At 27.5% G+C, this 20,022-nt stretch overlaps 3 protein-coding genes across 5 annotated transcripts in view; all 3 read right to left on the bottom strand.

Moving 5' to 3' along the window:
- Nucleotides 1-1,505, bottom strand: part of LOC102679447 — a 6,058-nt gene extending 4,553 nt beyond the window's left edge. The window contains exon 1 of the mRNA XM_006612648.2: nt 848-1,505. Coding sequence (XP_006612711.1) covers nt 848-1,149 — 302 coding nt within the window. The 5' untranslated portion in view covers nt 1,150-1,505. The remainder of the gene's footprint in view (nt 1-847) is intronic.
- Nucleotides 1,506-1,868: 363 nt separating this feature from the next.
- Nucleotides 1,869-14,873, bottom strand: LOC102677918 (von Willebrand factor A domain-containing protein 8). Its single transcript, XM_006612639.2, has 19 exons — nt 14,768-14,873; nt 14,607-14,687; nt 14,112-14,533; nt 13,853-14,017; nt 8,262-8,420; nt 7,950-8,177; nt 7,662-7,868; nt 7,291-7,451; nt 6,940-7,222; nt 6,148-6,846; nt 5,479-5,859; nt 5,256-5,407; nt 4,604-5,033; nt 3,778-4,532; nt 3,390-3,700; nt 3,072-3,323; nt 2,470-2,864; nt 2,162-2,400; nt 1,869-2,074 (listed from the first exon to the last, which is right to left on the bottom strand). Exons 1-19 carry the CDS (start codon nt 14,871-14,873, stop codon nt 1,957-1,959), a joined length of 5,544 nt encoding a protein of 1,847 aa, XP_006612702.1. The 3' UTR covers nt 1,869-1,956.
- A 1,530-nt stretch (nt 14,874-16,403) lies between these two features.
- Nucleotides 16,404-20,022, bottom strand: part of LOC102677514 (3'-5' RNA helicase YTHDC2-like) — a 5,071-nt gene continuing 1,452 nt past the window's right edge. For all 3 annotated transcript variants that reach the window (XM_006612637.2, XM_006612638.2, XM_006612636.2), the window contains exons 5-9: nt 17,958-20,022; nt 17,502-17,888; nt 17,161-17,411; nt 16,749-17,089; nt 16,404-16,653 (exon numbers count right to left, since the gene is read on the bottom strand). The exon at nt 17,958-20,022 ends at the window's right edge or, in 2 of these variants, runs on beyond it. In XM_006612637.2, coding sequence (XP_006612700.1) covers nt 16,642-16,653; nt 16,749-17,089; nt 17,161-17,411; nt 17,502-17,888; nt 17,958-20,022 — 3,056 coding nt within the window. In that variant the 3' untranslated portion in view covers nt 16,404-16,641. The remainder of the gene's footprint in view (nt 16,654-16,748; nt 17,090-17,160; nt 17,412-17,501; nt 17,889-17,957) is intronic.

Here is a 20,022-nt window from a genome sequence, read left to right as displayed (position 1 = left end):
CGCGCCATTACGAGCTTCGCAAATACGATATATATATTATAACATAGTGATATTATGTACTTTATAAAATAAAATATTTATATTAATAATTGATTCATACTAATTTGTGACAAATAGATACATACTCACATTTATTAGTGAATATATATTATATATTTATAAATATATATTATATATTATATATATAACACAATATGTCAAATTTTACCATTTCAAATTTTACACATACTATTCGATAGATTACACATATACTATTCAATAATATCGTAAAACTATTTCAACACTTGAAATGAGTTTCTTAGAATAAAAAATTACTAACAGAAATTCTTTTCAACGTAATATTTTAAAATAAAGAAACACAAGATCGAAGCACTTTCCCACTAAGCTACCTGTAGAATATGAAGCTATGAATGCAACAAGATTCGATTTATTTCGACCAATCGCTTTCGAGATATCTATTCGATCAATCGATAACCTTACATTTATCTAGTATAATAAAATCACAAAAGTATTTCGATTTATCAATTTCCTTTCTTTCTTTCTCTTTTATTCATCAATAATATATAATATAATGCCTAATTTCCTTATTCGCTTTTATATTATTACCTACACGCATATTATATTCTCTACCAATCATTCTAGAAAAAGATTTCAGGTTAACTATATTCGCGCCATTACGAGCTTCGCAAATACGATTAATACATACTTACTTTGACCTTCGTTCCTTCCACCCCTTAAATTATAATGGATCGTAACGAGTATATATATTGTCAAGCAAAAAAGCAATAGGGAATAATAATAAGAAAAAAACAAGAGATATTAAAACAATTTATAATTGTCTATTTACCTTCGAATCCGTCGTATAGCCGATGTACGTGCTACATGCGGACAAGGTTGTGATTCCGGTGGACAGTCACAGTTGCCAACCCCGGGTCGAGTACGACGAACCCTTATTAGTACAGGATGTACCGGACATGGCTGCACTTGACAACCACACACAATTGTCTGCGGTCCACCACGAGATTTCCGTCCACCTCCTCGTTTCGCGCGTTGGTCCACGTGCAGCTGACAAGGCTGTACAGGGCAACCACAGCGAGCTGTGGCACTGCGACGCCCGGCACCTTGTACACGTCTCCACACCCGCTCCATTCAACGACCGGCGTGCGACTAACAAATATACGCCCCACACCACTCGATTCTCTCGATTTATCTCGACAACCTTCGGCTAACTTCGGTTCGTTCCGTAACCCCCAGTTTTTTGGCAACTCTGTCACGCATGGAGTCCTGATTTCTAGGAATGCGCGCACATTGCAATCCTTTTTACACGATATATTCTAATTTTTCAGTGAAAACACGTGAAAATATGTATATATCAATTCAACGTATGAATTATATATATTATTTTTAAATGTGCAATATTTCCTGATGATTTTGAAAATCTTTTTGGATCATTTTGTGAACTGTTTGACGAAATATGCTGTTCTTTAGAAAGGTATTTTTTTTCTTTTTATATATTATATTATTTTTATATATATTTGATTATATTGATACAAATTTCATGTATTATAATGCATTTTAATTAAACTCTTTTATAATAATGATATTTATAATCATAATTGAAACCATAATTGAATATCTCGATATATATCGTTTTGAATGAACTTCGTATACTTTCGGTTAATTTCGGCAAGATTCGTGTTTTTTTATATAAATATTCAAATGTAACAAATGCAATATCAATATTTGATATTTTATATCTTTTATATTAGTAGATATTTATTGACATATATTTTGAAATTAACTAAAAAATATAAAAAAACATAATAGATTAGATTAATTTAATAATAATGATAACATCATAGATGTACATTTAAATTAAACTATAATATATTTCTTAATTATTCACAATTATAAATATTTATAAAATGGTACAAGTTATAGTACATTAATAATACATTAATTTGATTGTGTGGTACTTAACAATGAAGCAGCAAATATTTGTTGCAAAATTCGAGGTATATCCTTGAGATCCATACAAACAAATGCACGTCCCACAGTTATTTTTTTGGTTAAACTTAAAATCAAATACAGGAACATTTATTTTTTATTTTTTTTTTAAATATTATTATTTTTATTTAAATATTAAAAAATATATGCTTACTTAAAGGCTTGATTTCCTAAAGACCCAATAAATATAGCAAAAGCATTAACATTTGGGTTTGATGTAAGAATTTTTGCAAATATCTCGGGTCGAATACCATAACGTTCAAAATTAGCGTCCGAAAGTACAACAACAATACATTCATCAGCGTCTTCTTTTGCTAAATTTATAATTGCATGTTGTGTCGCTTCTAAAGTATTATCACCAGACATGCAAAATTGTGAATGTGCGTGCATCGTCTGAAAAAATTACTCCCTTCGTAATAATGCGTCTTTCGTTTAATTAAAGTATTTCTTTACTACTATTACCTTTATTATTTCTAATCTACGTTTATTATTCACTGGCGGGTGAGTGTGATTTACGAAAACGATGCCATAGTCATCACCAGAATGACCAACAATATCGTACTGAAATTTTCCTTCATATCCATTAAATGCTTCCATTACCATAATGCAAGCTTCCATCTCTCGATCAAGACGCCCGTCGTATCCATTAAATCTATACATACTACCAGAAACATCCACCACTAATTTTAAACGCTTCGATTTTGATGGTGGAGTACCGAGCTCGGGTTCTTTTTCTGCCCTTCTTCGATAAATTGTTCTTTCCCCAGTTAGTCCTTCAATTAATTTAGTATCGTCTAACTCACCAGAAGTTTGATGCCTACACCATTGACGTTCTTTACTTTTGGCTTGTAAACTATCTATAAAATACAATTGAAATATTTTGAGTCTTTTAAACTAAAATAATTCTAAGTATAATTCAATTATTCCTCAAAATAAAATTATTTAATTTATTAAACACATTAAATAATAATATATATATTTAATAATAACATATTAAAGCCTATAAAATTTTATATATTTTTGATTATTTTACAAAAAGTATAATGAGATGATCAAATATTAACCTATTATAGTTCTTAACGCTTGAACTTCCTTTTGAACAGCATTACTAAACTGGGAATAAAGTTGATGATCGTATTCACTCATATTAATTTCTCTTAAACGTTGCTGAAATACTTTGAGGCCCATTTCTCTCGCTGCCTTTTTAATATGTTCAGGTACTGCATTCTTTTCTTCATCACTAAGTTGATGTACTGTATGACCAGCATCTAAACGATAAGGTCCACCCTTTCCGCCAAGACCCGCTGTGTCTCTTCCTAAAATTTTCATTATACATTTCAGTCTTGATTTCATACTCATATTTTATGTATTATTTATTTTACCTCCGGTTCCTCCTGCCCATGTATTGCCTCCAACATGTGGTTCATTTTTCTCATCGATTTTACCATGTTTAGGACTACTAACATCTAAGCCAGAATATCTTTCTTTTGTAATTTGCAAATTTTCATTATCATCTCCTACCATTCTTCGCCAAGCTCCAAGAGATTTTTCAATATTTGTTAATGACGTTTCCCAAAGGCGAACGCAACCACCTGCATCTACTGTTACAAGATCCTGATTTGATTTAGATGAAATGTGTAAAAAATACTTATTTGGATATATGAATTGACTCATTTGTGATATATTAACTGGTCTAAAAATATAAATAATAAATTTGATAAATATAAATAAAATAAAAGATAATTATTCAATTCAATCATAAATACTTACTTTGGTACAGGTATATAACGTAACTTATGATTTACAATATCAACAATTTCCAAATAACGAGCAATTTCGTAATTTTGTTCTGTCTTTGGAAAAACATCATCAGGAACTTCTTGAGGTGTAACTACCTTAATAATTTGTCCATTATCCATAGAAATAGTAGGGGTAAAATTATTACTAGATTTTGCTCTCGGCCAAGAATAAAGTTCATTAAAACTATCTAAATCAGGAAATCCAACAGCAATATTGGCATAGGTATTGTCACTCACAAGCAATCGATTTGGAGAATCTATTTTCTGTTTCAGTGCTGCACTAAGTAAATTACTATTCAAACTGCTATTAGTACAGTTAAGGAATGAATCAATTTTGAAATTATATTTACTAGATTCTTCTACTTTTAGCAAAATATTTGGACACGGAGACGAATATGTGGACTTTTTAAGAATATATTTGTTTCTTTGTGTGTCATCAATTAACCACTTCTTTTCTGATGGAAGTAAAATTGATCGTACCTTAAATGGCAAATTAATCGTATAAAAGCACATAAGATTTAAATCAATCATTTCTATCTTGTTAGAATTATAGGTATGAAAAACGATTTGATTATGAGATTTCAACAAATCAGATTTCATCTTTCGACGAATATTCATATTTTTCAAAGCATTTGTTATTTTATTTGATGCTATATCAAATAAAGATAACATTTCTATTTTCCGTACAGTTCCTTCGTTTAAATTCAATAATAATAAAACATCATTCTAAAAACAAATATATTTTATAATGACTATAATAAGAAAAAATTGATTTAATTTTGATTAAAAGTACTTACTATTTCTTCATGCACTAAAATATTTTGATTATTATCAGTCGCCATTGTAAATTGAAGACTGTTACTTTCCTCGTAATTTATTAATCCATATAATAAAGTTTCCTGAATTTTATCTGATTCTTGATTTATACTAAATATTTTTAATGGATTTGTAGCAAGAACATTAATTATATCATCTGTCCCGTCATTTTTTATACCTTTAGTAATTGCTAATCCTGCGACTACACTAATATTATTAAGTGGTACAGTCCAATAACTTTGTAATTCAGTAAATAAAGCTGATCTAGCTTCAATACGGTCTAAAGGTAAAAACTTTTGCATTAAATTTTTCGGTGATTTTAGTTTAATGTACTTTTCCTGTACGCGTAGTACTTCTTGTTTATTTGAAAAATTCCAAATAGTACTAACTTGATTTTCTGGTAGAGATATTCTGTAAAGGAAAAGGAAAAAAAATATTAAACATTATATTCTTTCTAGTTTTTTATTTTTTTTAAATAAATTTTATTTTTGTAAATATATTATTCAAAAATAAAAATATACATTGAAATTATTATCTATTGTATTTACATTAGATAAAAATTATTTTAATTAATTGTTATATTTTACTAAATTTTTTTCTAATCTAATTATTCTTTTTTAATAAATATCTTACTCTTTTGCTAATGCAATATTAGCAGGATTTGTTCCAATAGGAATCCCATATTCATGTAATACGGATACTAAAGTATTAAAAGTTTCTTCACTATATCGATCGAAATCGAATACATTTCGTACCACATTAGCTAAAGATTCTTGAGGAAATTTCTAAAAAATAAATGAAACAATTTGATGATAAATAAATATTAGTGATTAAAAAATAAAATATAAAAACTCACCTCTAAATGCTTTACAATATTGACAACCTCTCGAGTTGAATATGGATACGAAACCAGTCCTTGATCAGCCATATTTCGTAATTTACCAAAAGCTTTTACTAATTTAAATATTATCTTTTCATCTACGTTCGGACCATATTGTTTTAAAAGTTGAATTTCATTTTCAATGCTTGGATTATCAACAGTATGCGTACTGAATAGATCACCCAATGCTCCAAAGAAATCATTTCCCAAAAATGGGAAACCAGGTCTATTTGCTAATATTATCATCTTAAAATCTGGATGAAGCAATATTTTATTCGAATTGTCTATATTAGAAGTTAAAGAAGATACTATACGTCTGCCATCTGATAAAATCATTTCACCAGATTCAACTAAAGTCTGAAATCAATAAAAACCATTCTTTCAGAATGAATGAATAAAATTTTTAAATAAATATATAATCGCATGGAATTGAATACATTTTTTACAAAGTATAGAAATTAATATAATTTTCAACAAAATTTTGATATAGAAATTTAAAAATATTAAATTCTAAAATTATATAGATATCAAATTAGCTCTATCTGAAAATAGATTTATTAATTGATTATATATCTTTTTAAGTGCCTTGTCAATATAGTCTCTTCAATGATTAAATCCAATACAACATAATTTACATGAACATACCTTTAAAATACAAGTAACATGGGTCGGAGCTTTGTCCGCCTCATCAACAACAAGCACGTGTCCCAATTTAACAGCTTGCACGAGCGGCGAGTCTTCGTACACCACTTTTCCATCCCTAACCATTGGTTGAAGGGTCAAAGTTTGAACAGTAGTGTCTCTGTGTAGCTGTATGTATTCTCGTGGCCTATTTAAAAGTTGTAACAATCGATCGACAATTTTATTTTTGCCCACACCCTGGTTTCCAACTAACAACAAGTGTTGTCCCAAACTAAAGTCTTGCAACAAATTTTCTAAAAGTGCGATGTGTTGGGGCACATCGTAAAATAAAATGTCAGGTACTTTCGTTAAAGCTGTCGTGTTGTATCGTTCGACAACCGTGTTACCAATTTGCACGGTATTTCCAATAATTTGACACTTGACGTTCTCGTCCACCATGCTTTTCGTTGGAACAATTCCCATACGATTACAGCAGTCTTCCAACGCTTGTTTCGCTATTGCCGGTAAGAAACGAGCCAGACAAGCGCGATGCACCGCGTTGTAAGCATCATCGTTTTGAAACTTGTGCATTCTCTCCGCTATCCTCAAAAGTTGCCTCGTGCTCAAAGAACTGGCCAATGATTGTAAAGTGGGGTCATTGGAGGATCGTAGTACATGCGCCAATTTTAGAATGTTTAACAAAGCTGTGGAAGGTTCCCCGTACTAAAACAGTATAACATACCACTTGTAATCAGTATGCAAAAGAGGGATTCCATTAAAATTTTAAATGTAAGGCTTAGAAATTAGGTTAAACACCTTCGTTCGAATAATGTGGATCTCCTCTGATTTGGTGAGTGGTCTCATTTCGTGGAAAAGGAACAAACTAAGTAACTCTGAATTCAACCATTGCCTCGAGGATGCGTTAACGATAGGCGATTCTGCCAAAGCTACGATTCTAAAAGATGGGTGAATACGTAATACACCTGATTCGTACAATTCTGCATCAGATTTATCGTGTTTCTCCTTTATCTCATCGTAACGATCTGCCCTGATGAGCCTTTTACCATCGTGCAATTGTAATTCTCGATCGTGAACCAATCTAAAAATATAACATATCGTTTGTATTCAATTACAAAGTTTTTTGAAAAATTTTTTAGAAATGTGTACCTATGCAATATAGCCAAAGTGCTAGGATCGATTCTATTAATTCCATCCAATATAGCCAATTTACCGTGCAATGCTGCATCAACGAGAGGTGAATTTTTCCAAACTGTATCACCATTAGATAACGTTGTCCGTTGTTGTATTAAATCTCTGGAAGTCATATCCTAAAAAGATATTTCGATTATTTCAAATCAATTGTTGTCTTTATTCTATATTTCAAATTAAGCAAAACTACATCAAAATACATAATCATTTAATTTCTGAAAAAATTGGACTAACTAATATATTTTGATGCTATAATAAAAAATTTTTGAAAAAATGCTATTGATCAATTCGACTGAATTGAAATAGAAAAAGTGTATAATAATACTTGCCTGATAGAGTACTACAGGCTCTACTTCGTATCCTAATAAATTAGCTAAAGTTTGTACAGTAATAGATTTTCCACATCCTTTTGGGCCAATTAAACAAAAATCAGAAACAAGATGCGATTCCAACATACTTGTCAATAAATTATTTTGATAATTCGTTTCTACATATTTATTTCCTTTTTCATTTATGTTTTTGTTTCCGCAAGAAACCTATTTAATAAAATGTATAAATAAAATATTATAATCTTTGAATTTATCATATTTTATTTTTCATTTCATCAACTTACTTACTTTCAAGCCTATTTCATCATCAGCATACTTTATGCTAATATTTACCGAATTTTGCTCTTCATTTTTCTTATCAATATTTGAAATCTTACTGTCGTTCGTTGTTATTTTTGAGACATCAAAGGTTTCGAGTATGGTTTCAACAGCATTTTGACCATCTTTCGCCAAAAACAATTTATACGGATAACACCTGTAAAATATATCAAACACCGACAGGTTTGGACATTTATCCTGCGGTTACATTCATATTAACCGTATTAATCGTATTATAATTCGTTAAGTAGATCAAAGTTAAAAAAAAAAGGAAATATATACCATTATAATAGTAACTGACGACAAATTATCTAAGGGGAAATCCGGAAGACCTAAGGACACAGACTCTTGTGTAACGAAAGCGTGCGAGCACGATAATAATTGCCTTAATTTCATAGTATCAGTGTGCGTAGTTAAATTTTTTAATGTGTTCAATTGTTCCTAAAAAAAAAAAAAAAAAATCATAAAAGAAAGAATATTAAATTTTTCCAAAAAGAATTTTCATAAAAATCAACAAGATTTTCAAACGATTGAATTGTTTTAAAAAATATTTTAAAATTATAATATATATTTTTATGATAATTTTTATAAAGACTACTCATTTATAATTTTTTTTTAATATTATTAAAATTTATTAGGAGATGTATTAAATATTATAGTATAAGTAAGACTTAATAAGACTTATTTAATATTATATTTAATTTTATTTTTTAATTTAAACATATTATAGTTTATATTATCATACTTTTGTATTCATTTTTAAATGAAAAATTTCTATCAAAAGAATTAATTGTTAAGCTTAAGTAGAATTAAAGATTGATTATTCATTTAAGTTAAATTCTCATTTGGAATGGATATATATTTACAAAAAATTCTTACAAATATGTAATATCCAGTATAGTAATAATAATAATAAAAATTATAATTTATCTGTAATAAAATCATTGATTAAAAATCATTGAATATTACTATTTCATTTACAGGACAGTACGTGAATATTGATGCTTCTTCCGTGACGTTATATAAAGTTTCTACTTAGATAGCACAACGAAATTTTTCCAGATTTTCTCTGTTTTATCGTTGAGTGCACGAAACTCATATTTAACGATACTTTTAATCTGCAAAGAGAAGTTAACAAATTCACGCTCCTTCGAACGAAAACGAGCAAAGTTATAGTTGCATTATCTCCGTGAGATATCCGCATTGTTTCCTTTTACCCAGGAACCGCATATCCCGCATAATTGTGAACAACTCAGCGTACGGAATGTTACACCACAATTTGTTTGAAACAGTCCACGCGAGTGATTAACACCAAAAGAGCTCTTCAATGCGCGCCAAGTACGATAATAACTACCAGTCGGCACGAAACCCTCTAGATAGCTTACAGATTTCCATCGAAAAGTTTCAATTGAGCTACATTCTCAGACCTATCGACGCGATTATCGTGATTCCCCGGAAAATACGATTCCTTCAACGACTCCAGGAATAGATCCCGGGATAAAAAAGGAGAAACTTTCATGGAGAAACATCAATTTAATAATTGAATCTTTCTCAAATTCTAAGTATCTATATTAATACAAAATGAAAAAAAGATTTAAAATTTATCCAGAAAACATACATACATTTGTATCATGAAATATAAATATATCATATAAATTTTTTGAATTAATAATATTTATTAAATAAAAGATAAAAATATATGAAAAATTGTATGATCGTTCCTTGAAATATTCTTATTTTAAAATATTGATATGTAATTTAAAAGTGATATAAACAATGATATAATAATTTTGTAATACTAAATACAAGTAGAAATATCTGTGATAAAGCAGACATTCTATAATCACAATTATTACATTTATAATTTCTGTAATTATGTATAAAAATTTCCTTGTAGGCGAAAAAATTGAATGCTTTTGTAATAGGAACGATTACTAATGATTATTAAAAATATTCGATAATTAAAACCTTTTCGTCTCTTTCAATAAAAAGTTGAAATTTGTATTACAACATGAGCACATAGTTGTATCGCATGTTAAGTCACATTATGACTTGGCTTTGATGTCACATCTAATAACCCGTTAAACGAATGCAATTTAAGAGAACTGTAATGTTGAATAATTGGAAACTTTCTTACTAAAGTTAGATTGTGAGATCGACACTGGTCTTTCTTTGCAAATAATGATATACGTCTCTGGATGACAAATCTTTGCAAACTTGTTAAATATACCGAATAATTACATCGATATCTCCTTTGAAATTGTTAACATGCGATTTATGGTCTCCAATAAATCATTGAAGTTCAATGCACTTTGAGTTCATGAATCAAGTAGTTGCTACAATAGCAAACGGTTCTCTGTTCTAACTATGTAAAATATTCAGTTCCATTGTAAAAATATTGCGATTGTGCGATTGTGCAATAATTGAAATCATAAATTAAAGAAATTTCTGGAAAAAAAATGAGACAAAAAAATAAATTGTATTAAAAGTGTATGAAATATATAATTTAAATATATATATTTAATTTAAAAAAGAAAGTATTATACATTGTAAATATGAAAAGTTTAATACTTTCATTATATACCACACAATAATATATCTATTTCATTATAATAAATCAGATGATTTGGATCTTATCATTTTATAATCTCAACAACATATTTTACTATTATGTATTAAAAATTTAAAATAAAATATATTTTAATTTCATAAATAAATATAAATAAATTATATTTAGCAAATAGATAAAATAATATACAAATACTTTAGAATAAAATAAGTTTTTATATATTAATTTAATAAGTTTTTACATATTAGATTCACAATAAAGAAATTAAGAAAAATGTTAAACTCACAAATAATGAAGCAACTTCTAACTAATAAATAAATCTGTTTTCAAACATATTATATATACTTTATAACACAAAAAAAATAAAACTCATACATGTAAAATAAGATTCGTGATGCAAAATTTTCCAAAGTATTAGAAACCCTATCGTTTCATCATGAAGTATTCTAAGTTAATTTAAATACCTCGTAATTTTATTTGACTTTTTAAATAATCCTTGCCATGTATATTATTTACTTTGTATTTTACTAAAGATGCAAACGATGTTAAACCGTGTAAGGTTCATCACCGCGATATCTCGCACCGGCACCATTTTCATTGCTTCTTCACGCGCAGAATAATGGGTGTCGAATTGGCTCTCGATAAAACGATATTTATTGCAACTTATTGAATTTCAGAGAAATATCAAAAAAATGAAGATAAATCTAGTGTGTATATATCTGAATATATATGTATGAAAAATGAAAAAATATATTTGCGTGAATAGTCGAGCTTGTATATAAATTTGCATTAATATTTGCATACTATGGTTCAAATGTATAAAGTAATAATTAAATTATTAAATTAAAGTATTTTTAAGAAAAAATAAAAAAAATTCATAAATTAAACTTAGATTCTTTAATAAAAAACAAATAATAGTAGATGATAAAGATGATTACCTTTAAGTGATGTGAATATTAAAAATATTAAGAATATTGAATTGTGATTAATATTCAAATAGTAGATTAAAACACATATTATATAAGATTCTTGTTAAAATAATTTTACAGCAGAAAATAATTTTCATCAGCATTTTAAAAGACATTGTAATAAGAGATATTAAAAAGATTTGATGTAAATTACAAAACAGTTAATATATAATGATATGATTGATTAAATATTATTTTTGATCATCTATTAACGATTCTTGCGAAGACATGTTTTCTTTGTAAGCTAGATTTGGTATTACTATGTGCAACTTTAATCGGCCAGGAGAAGACATTATCGTCGATGATGCTTTTTCTTTCATTTTATTTTCCAATTCTTCTTCATTACACTTTATAAATGTTTCTCCACTGTTTAAAGTCTCGTTAAATTCTTGAATCTCTTCCTTCATATTCTTTATCTTAAGAAATCGACTTTGTATTATTTTATTTTCTTCTCTTTTAAAATTTTCCAAATTAGGTTCTTTATGTAATTTATAATTTTTCAAAGTTATTCTTTCTTTCTCCTCGAAATAATTACATTTCAAATGAGGTATTCTCTTCTTAGTAAGGCTCCATTTTTGTTCTTCCTCATCTATTATTTTTTCCGTAAAATGATCTTCAAAATCATTCTTGAAGTTTTGTGTTCTTCCAGAGAAATCCAACCACTGAAGAACTCTTTCAAATAATGGATTCCAAAAAACATCGGATGTTCCTTCAACATTTCTGCATTCCGTTATATTTAATTTAAAATCTGGCTCAGACTCTGATGTTTTTTCTTTATCGATATTATTTTTAAAAAGATGATTATCAATGATAAAGTTTGAATTTTCTTTTATTGCTTTATGACTATATTTTTTTTTAATTTTTTTATTATCATTTAAAAGAGACTCTAAAATACTAGTATCAGATATACTAGTTGGCATCCTAGAACAAGGAGGTGCGGATAGTTTTCGATACATTTGAGAAGACGTTGTTTTGGTCTCTGAAAGATTCTTCTTAACTACCATCTGCAAGTTTGTGAAACAACTATTCAATCGATCCAGTCTCGATTCCAACTGTTGATACTCCGTTGAATAAGTTTTATTTCTCGATACATGAGAACGTCGACGTGATTCAGAATGGATCAATGGATCATCGGGTGATAAGATCGCGTGTCGAATACCATCCACCCAAATTGTACGAACAGATATTGGTCTTTCTGATGATGACCAAATAGCTGGCATTTCTCAATTATCAATTATTTATTAATTTGTTAAATTATTAATAATATAGATAGAAATGTATATAAAATATTAATTATCTTCAAAAATATATTAACATTAGTAATTTATATGTAAATAATATATTATTTATTTTTTTAACAAATAAATGATCTCTTATGTTCTTTATTTTCATATTATTTAATTATAAAAAAAAATGTTTTGTATTTTCACGTTTTTTATATATAAATCTTGATCGTTTATAATTCTTCGTAGCTTCAGTAACACCATGTGTCGAATACGTCTGTCATTCGACCGAATTCCGACATATTGACTCTAAGTTGAACAAAAGGACAAATAGGATTCCACTGTTTTCGCGACACGCGATCTAAACTGCGATGACTGTGACCATAGCGCAGCTACGAACAGTTTATATAGGAAGGAAACCGGCACCGGAAGGGATGAACGACTGGAGGGGTTTGTGCGACCTCCTATGTCTAACGATACGTCGTCACATAAATCAGGTAAAACTTTAGCAAATTACACACGCCATGATCTTCTCCGAGCCGCGCCAGTAATTACTGAACGTTGTCACATGAAACTTAGAACTTATGAATTTGGAAATTTCTAGTAATTCATATTGCTAGTAAGTGATATATAATATATAAATATACATTCAGAAAGAATTTCATTGAATTTCATTAATAATTTTCAATGTTTTTATTAAGTAAATGATTTTCTGTAAAAGTTATATATTCTATATTATATAACATATTATTTTATTTTCTTTTTTTAATATAATGATGAATATTATTCCAATGTAATTTAATGAAAAAATTAATGAAACATGAAATTATTTTTCTAATTATTTAAAATATTTATATTTATATTATTATTTAAAATATTATTTAAAAATTATTTTGCAATTTTGTAAAAATAAGTATATATAAAATGTGTGATTTTTTCCTATTAAGTTATTATTTTATATTTTATTATTAATTTTTAAAATGTATTTTTTCTTTTTAAAAAGGGAAATTATTTTATTTTATTTTAAAATTAAAATTTTAGATCAAAAATACATAGTATTATAATTAATTAAATATAAATGTAATATTTTATAATATTTAATTGATTACTTACTTTAAAACTTGGAGGTGGAATATGTCTGGCTTGAAATCTAGATCTTAAAGGAGGATCAAGTGGATGTCCAGGATATCTTGGTGCTGGCATACCTAATGCAATAACTCTAAAATCTTCACTGACTCTAACAAGTTTCCAATTATCTAATTCCTCTTGACTGTATGTCTAATGTATATTTTATGTAAATTTATAAAATCAATTCATAAATAATAATATAAAATTAAATAATAATAAAAAATCAATATAAAAACATTAATACCTCTAATAATTTATCATAACGCAATGCAGGAACAAGAAATCTTCCATCTTCTAAATGCATTTCACGATTTTCTAATAAATTATTTAAAACAGGAAGTACATTTCTTTCAGCTTTTTCTACACCTTCAATAATGAGAATTCTTCCATTTGTTGCAGCTCTTACAGCACTTTGATCATGATAATAAGCAGTACCACTTTTAATTTCTCTTCGTTGTTTTAAATCTGCTTCTGTTGTATCCCTTGAAAGTGCAATAAATTCTACCTCACGATCTGTGATTTCAAGAAAAGCAAGAGCTAATTTTCTACGTCTAGTTCCTGGTCCACCAATTAAAAAAATATCTTGAGATAAAACATCCTTTTGAAGCATCCATTTTAAATGTTTTAACATAGATGCATCTCCTTCTTGTGTAGATGTATTTAATACTATTTCAATAAAAATTATTGTTATATTATTTCAAGAGAAATGATATTAAAAATAGCACAATTACGAACTTACAATATTTCTTAGGCACATATTCAGGTTTCTGTGGCGATTTCACTGGTTTTGAAACATCACCAATTGTAACAATCATGCCATCTAAAATTAGGATATAATAATTAAGCTATGATATCACAATGTTTATAAACAATCTCTTAATCTCTCTTTATTTGTTTTACCTGATTTTTTACATGTAAGTAACGAAAGGTTAGAACGAAACACTTTAGATTTCGTTAAAACTTTATATGTTGAAATGCGATAAAAGTGATAAAAAACATATAACATTATAAAAAATTACAAAAAAAATACTTTTTCTTTGAAAAATACATATATATATATATAATATACTTTAATAAAATAGATTATATTGATTGATTAAAATACACTAATTATTCGTTCAAAGTTTAAAACGAGAAAACTCGGATAAAGTATTTCATAACATTATATCATCAATATTTTTATTTATTATTAAAATAATTTAAAAAATAATTTATATATCTTCATATAATACTGTTATGTATACATATATAAGGTTATTTTATAAATTTTTAATAATTCAAATATTCAAAAAAAATCCGTTAATAATTATTTCAACACGTTATTCCATTACATTTGTTTTAGTAAAATATATTGGACTTTGAAATTTCACAACATGTTAAACATATTACATATATATTACACATTCAATAACTAAAAATAATAGTAATTATCCACTAAATTTCGTCATAAATCGAGAAACATTGCACAAAGCTAATTAATAAACAATCTTTAATTTTTTTAAATTATTAAACAAATCAAATATAAGTTGATTTTTCACTATAAATAATTAGATTATTCTATATTTGCAAAAAATAATAATTATATTTATATATATAGTAAATAAAAAATCAAGAAACGTTTTTATATTATGACATAACGTTTTTTATTATCACACTAAAAAGTATTACAATAATTCTAAAGATTATGTTACCATCATATATTTATTGCTGCCTAAATGTTTTATGATTAGCCTCACAAATTAGAAGATTATATATAAAATAAATAGTTTTTCTGTAGTTTATAACTCCCAGACCTTTTAAATATAAATAAATTTTGTATTTGATAATAAATATTTGCAAACAATTGATTCCAAGTAAAAATGTTTATAAAACATTTATACATTAGAATATCATAAGATTATTAAAATAATCAAAATAATTATAAATGATTATCATATTTTAGAAAATTTGGTTAAAATTTTATTATAATTATAATAACAAAAGAATCAAAAGAATTAAATTGCACTTCATTTTTTTTTTTTTTTTTTTTGCTTAAATTTGTTATTTATTTGCTTGCAAATTAATATTTTTTTTTAGTGCGATTGTTCTGTATAGTAAATCATAACATTAAGTACTTTATGCACAGTATAAAATGTAAATAAATTACTTAAGATTAAAATCTATACAGTATATCACATTGAAAGATACAAAAATCTACTTTGATTCCTACATGTTATTCTTCTATACTATTTAGGCAGTAAAATGTAAAGCAATTTCAGAAAAAGAGCACCTTCATAATAAATTAAATTTTTTTTGTTGTGTCATGAAATTTTATATATGTATATGATTACCTAACATTACTTGATGTTATTTTGCAATGCTATATAATATATAATTTATATAATTAAAATTTTTTATACATTTAAAAAAAATTTATATGAATAATATTAATTTTAAATAATTAGAAATATGTTATTAATTAATAAATAAATATAAGATATATATAAGAGATATACATATAACGCGATTAAATGAAATATCTTTAAAACTTTGCAACTAAAGGAAAAATTTGTTAAATTTATTGATATCGAAAAAACATTTTAATGAAACAACAATTATTCTATATCATCTTCTATATCGTTTCTTTTACCCTGTCTAATTCAAAAGCAACCTATTGATATGAAATTTATTTAAATATTGGAATATCATTTGAGTTTTGTGATCACATATAGGAACCAAGAGAATAAAATATCTCTTATAATTTACATTTAATAAAATGTTTCTTCCATCCAATTTTAAAAATTTCTCTAAAAAAGAAAATTTTACATTAAAATACAAAAAATTGCAAAAAAAATATTACAATCAATAATACTCATTAAAATTAAAAAATTTAAAAAATTACCTCAACAAAATCATCTGTTCTCCTAACATTGGCAGGATAATAATCAACAATTAAAGGGCGCGGTCTTTGACCAATACCAGATGGCTGTTGTAATCCACATGCCTGTTCCTCATTTGTAATTACACTCACTAAGGTACTCACTACTTTTTCATCGAGTTGCGACATAGCTTTATTCGGCGTTTTCATACGTCTCAAAAATAAAGCATTCCATTTTTGCCTTAGATGTAAAAAAAATCTGGCAGTTTCTGGATCAAGTTTAAATACTACCCAATCATCAAGTTTAAAAATCGTTCCTTCATTACTTTCATCAACTTCAGAATCTGATTCACTTTCTGGTACAGCTATAAATAAAAAATTATAACATTAAAATATTAAAATAATGTTATAATATATTAAAGAGCTAAACACTCACATTCAGCTTCATAGATTACATCTACTGATAATCTTGCTGGTCCACAAAACAAAGCTACTGTTAATGGATTTACTAAAGTAACCATTTTAACATGACAAAATCGTCCTGTACGACTCATTTCTTCATAAAGTAACCAATCACAAGGTAAAGCTTCTACATTAGCTGCATATGTTTGAGTAGATGTCATTCTTGGTGATTTAGGATAATCTCTTAAGGTGGATGATGGATGAAAAAATACTTTCACTTCTTTCCTACAAAATTAATCAAATGATAATTAAATATATGAATAAGTATTATATTATATCAAAATCTTATATAAAAAAATTTAAAAAGCAACACACTGTGTTCTTAATTGCAAGTGTTCTCTGTCTACTCTTATTAAATTTGGATATAAACCAGCAGTTAAAGCTGCCTTCACAACTGCCCAATTTTCAGAATTAGAATTTAAATCTCTAATATCTCCTGGACCCCTTGCTCTAACAAATCCAGATGCGCGAAGCTGACCAAGAAGTTGGGTACGCATTCCAACTACCATTTCCATAACAGCAGCAGAAATAAAATTTTGTTCGCAAAATATACGTTCTTTTCCACCTGCACGTGCATTTTGCCAACCTTGAAAAGCACGTAAAACTGCCATATGATCAGAATATGTATTGGTTGCAAATCTTTTACGAGCAGCGGTTGCAGCTCGTTTTTGTGATGGTTGAAACGGTAATACAAATGGATCTCTGGAAATTATTTTTCAAAATAATTTTTTTTTATTACATATATGCAAAAAATTATAAACTTTTACTTACTTGTATGCTAAACTACATACAATTGTTAAGACTGGGTCTAAACATTTCAAAACAACAGCATATAATAACATTTTTCCAAGTCGTGGTTCAATTGGTAAATCAAGTAAATGACTTCCTAATTCAGTAAGATCTTCCCACGGATCTAATGCATCAATAGTTTTTAATAATTGAACTGCATTTCTTGTTACTACATTAGAAGGTGGTTCTAATGCTCGATCTAAAAATTCTGCAATAGGTGTATTTCCTGCAGCTAAATGTTTTGTGTACAAACATAATTCTTGTAATGGTGATCTTAAAATTTCAGGAGTTTGATAAGGCTCCATGCTATTATATCGAACTGACGAAAATAAACGATAACAAATGCCTTTTCTACATCTTCCAGCTCTACCTTTACGTTGTTTTGCACAAGCTTGAGAAATCCAATTAGATTTAAGTGTACATACTCCTGATAATGCATCAAATGATTTTTCTTTGACTTTTCCCGAATCAATAACATATACTACATCATCAATTGTAATACTTGTTTCAGCTATATTTGTTGAAAGAATAATTTTACGAGTTCCTACAGGACTTGGTTTAAATACTTTTTTCTGATCACATGTTTGCATATTTGAATGAAGTACATATAAATTATAGCGTAAACCCTTATTCATTTCTTTTTCTTCATTATTTATTTTTTCCCTCATAGTTACAATATCATCATATCCTGGCAAAAATACTAAAAGAGAACCAGGAGGCATCTTTAAATGAATGTGCAAAATTAAATGTAAAAGAAGATCATAATTGATTTTATCATCATTAAATGTATGTTGATATACATCTAATAAAAATTTATCTTCTTCTGGAAGTGAAATATCTTTAACATGTGCTTTTGTTTCATCCTGTACTGTACAATCATAAGTTTTCATATATGCTTCTATTAACTCAGCACATTCAGTTTGATTCATATTTTTTGCCCAATCTAATGCAGTCCATTCATTGGCTGCTCGTAGATTTAAATTTGCACCTAAATTTAAAAGCTGTTCGGTAGTATTTATACATCCTTTACCCGCAGCTACCATAAGTGGAGTTACAAGTGTTGTGGAATGTTGATAATCTACCGAGACATTTTCGGAAAGTATGAAATATAAAAGTTGTGCAAAATTATCTTCGCCTCCACGTAACCATGCGTCCGAAATGCTTTTATCCATTTCTTCTGCTAACCATGGTTCTAATTTTACTTTTTCTGGAACTGGTTCATTTTGCTGTGCTAATATTGGTGCAGGTAATATGCATCTTTCATTCATAGCATTTGATCCTGATTGTTGAGGTTTATATTGAGTCCAGGTTTCTAAAATTTTATGTTGATCTTTCTTATTCATAAACTCTTTTCTCTTTGAAAGCATTTCTTTTGTCATATAACCTGTCATTTTTAAGACATCTTCAAGAAAATATGTGTCAACATCATATGATCTACCCAAGACATTTATAACTGCGCATTTGTTAAAATATTTTACAAAAATGTTAACGTCTAATGTGGCGCTCATAAGTACAAGTTTAAGAGATTTATGTTTTTGTAATGCATCTTTTAAAGCTATTAGAAGAAAATCACAAAATCTATCACGTTCATGAACTTCATCTACAATGACATGTGTGACAGTACTCAGAGCAGAATCACCTGCCATAAGTGTTCTAAGAAGTACACCATTTGTGCAATATGTTAAAAGAGTTTTTGGAGCAACTCTACTTTCAAGTCTTATTTGATATCCAAATGTTTGACCAATTTTTTCATCTCTTTCAAATGCTACTCTTTCAGCTACTGAAACAGCTGACAGTCTTCTTGGTTGAGTACAAATAATTCTGCAAGGTTGTTGTCTTTGTTGGCAATGTTCAAGAATAAATTGAGGGACTTGAGTAGTTTTACCACTACCTGTTTCACCTCCTATTATAACTACTTGATTATTATTTAATGCATCAAGAATATCTTCTCTAAAATTAAAAATTGGGAGAGCTTTGCGATAATTCAATACATCAAAATTAGTTTTCAATTGTGGTATTTGAGGCACACTATTATTTAATCGTCCCA

Source organism: Apis dorsata, unplaced genomic scaffold (assembly GCF_000469605.1).
Source record: "Apis dorsata unplaced genomic scaffold, Apis dorsata 1.3 scaffold_117, whole genome shotgun sequence".
Taxonomy (NCBI): Eukaryota; Metazoa; Arthropoda; class Insecta; order Hymenoptera; family Apidae; genus Apis; species Apis dorsata.
Note: the sequence above shows the minus strand (reverse complement) of the source record. Positions and strands in the feature narration are given on the sequence as shown.

What these genes read in the sequence shown, in the direction of transcription:
- LOC102677918 (XM_006612639.2), bottom strand. Translation starts at nt 14,873, where the DNA reads ATGTTATATGTTTTTTATCACTTTTATCGCATTTCAACATATAAAGTT. An exon ending in ATGATGAAATAGGCTTGAAA is followed by an intron (nt 7,869 to 7,949) that starts GTAAGTAAGTTG and finishes TTTATTAAATAG; the next exon opens with GTTTCTTGCGGAAACAAAAA. An exon ending in ATGGGCAGGAGGAACCGGAG is followed by an intron (nt 3,324 to 3,389) that starts GTAAAATAAATA and finishes TGAAAATTTTAG; the next exon opens with GAAGAGACACAGCGGGTCTT.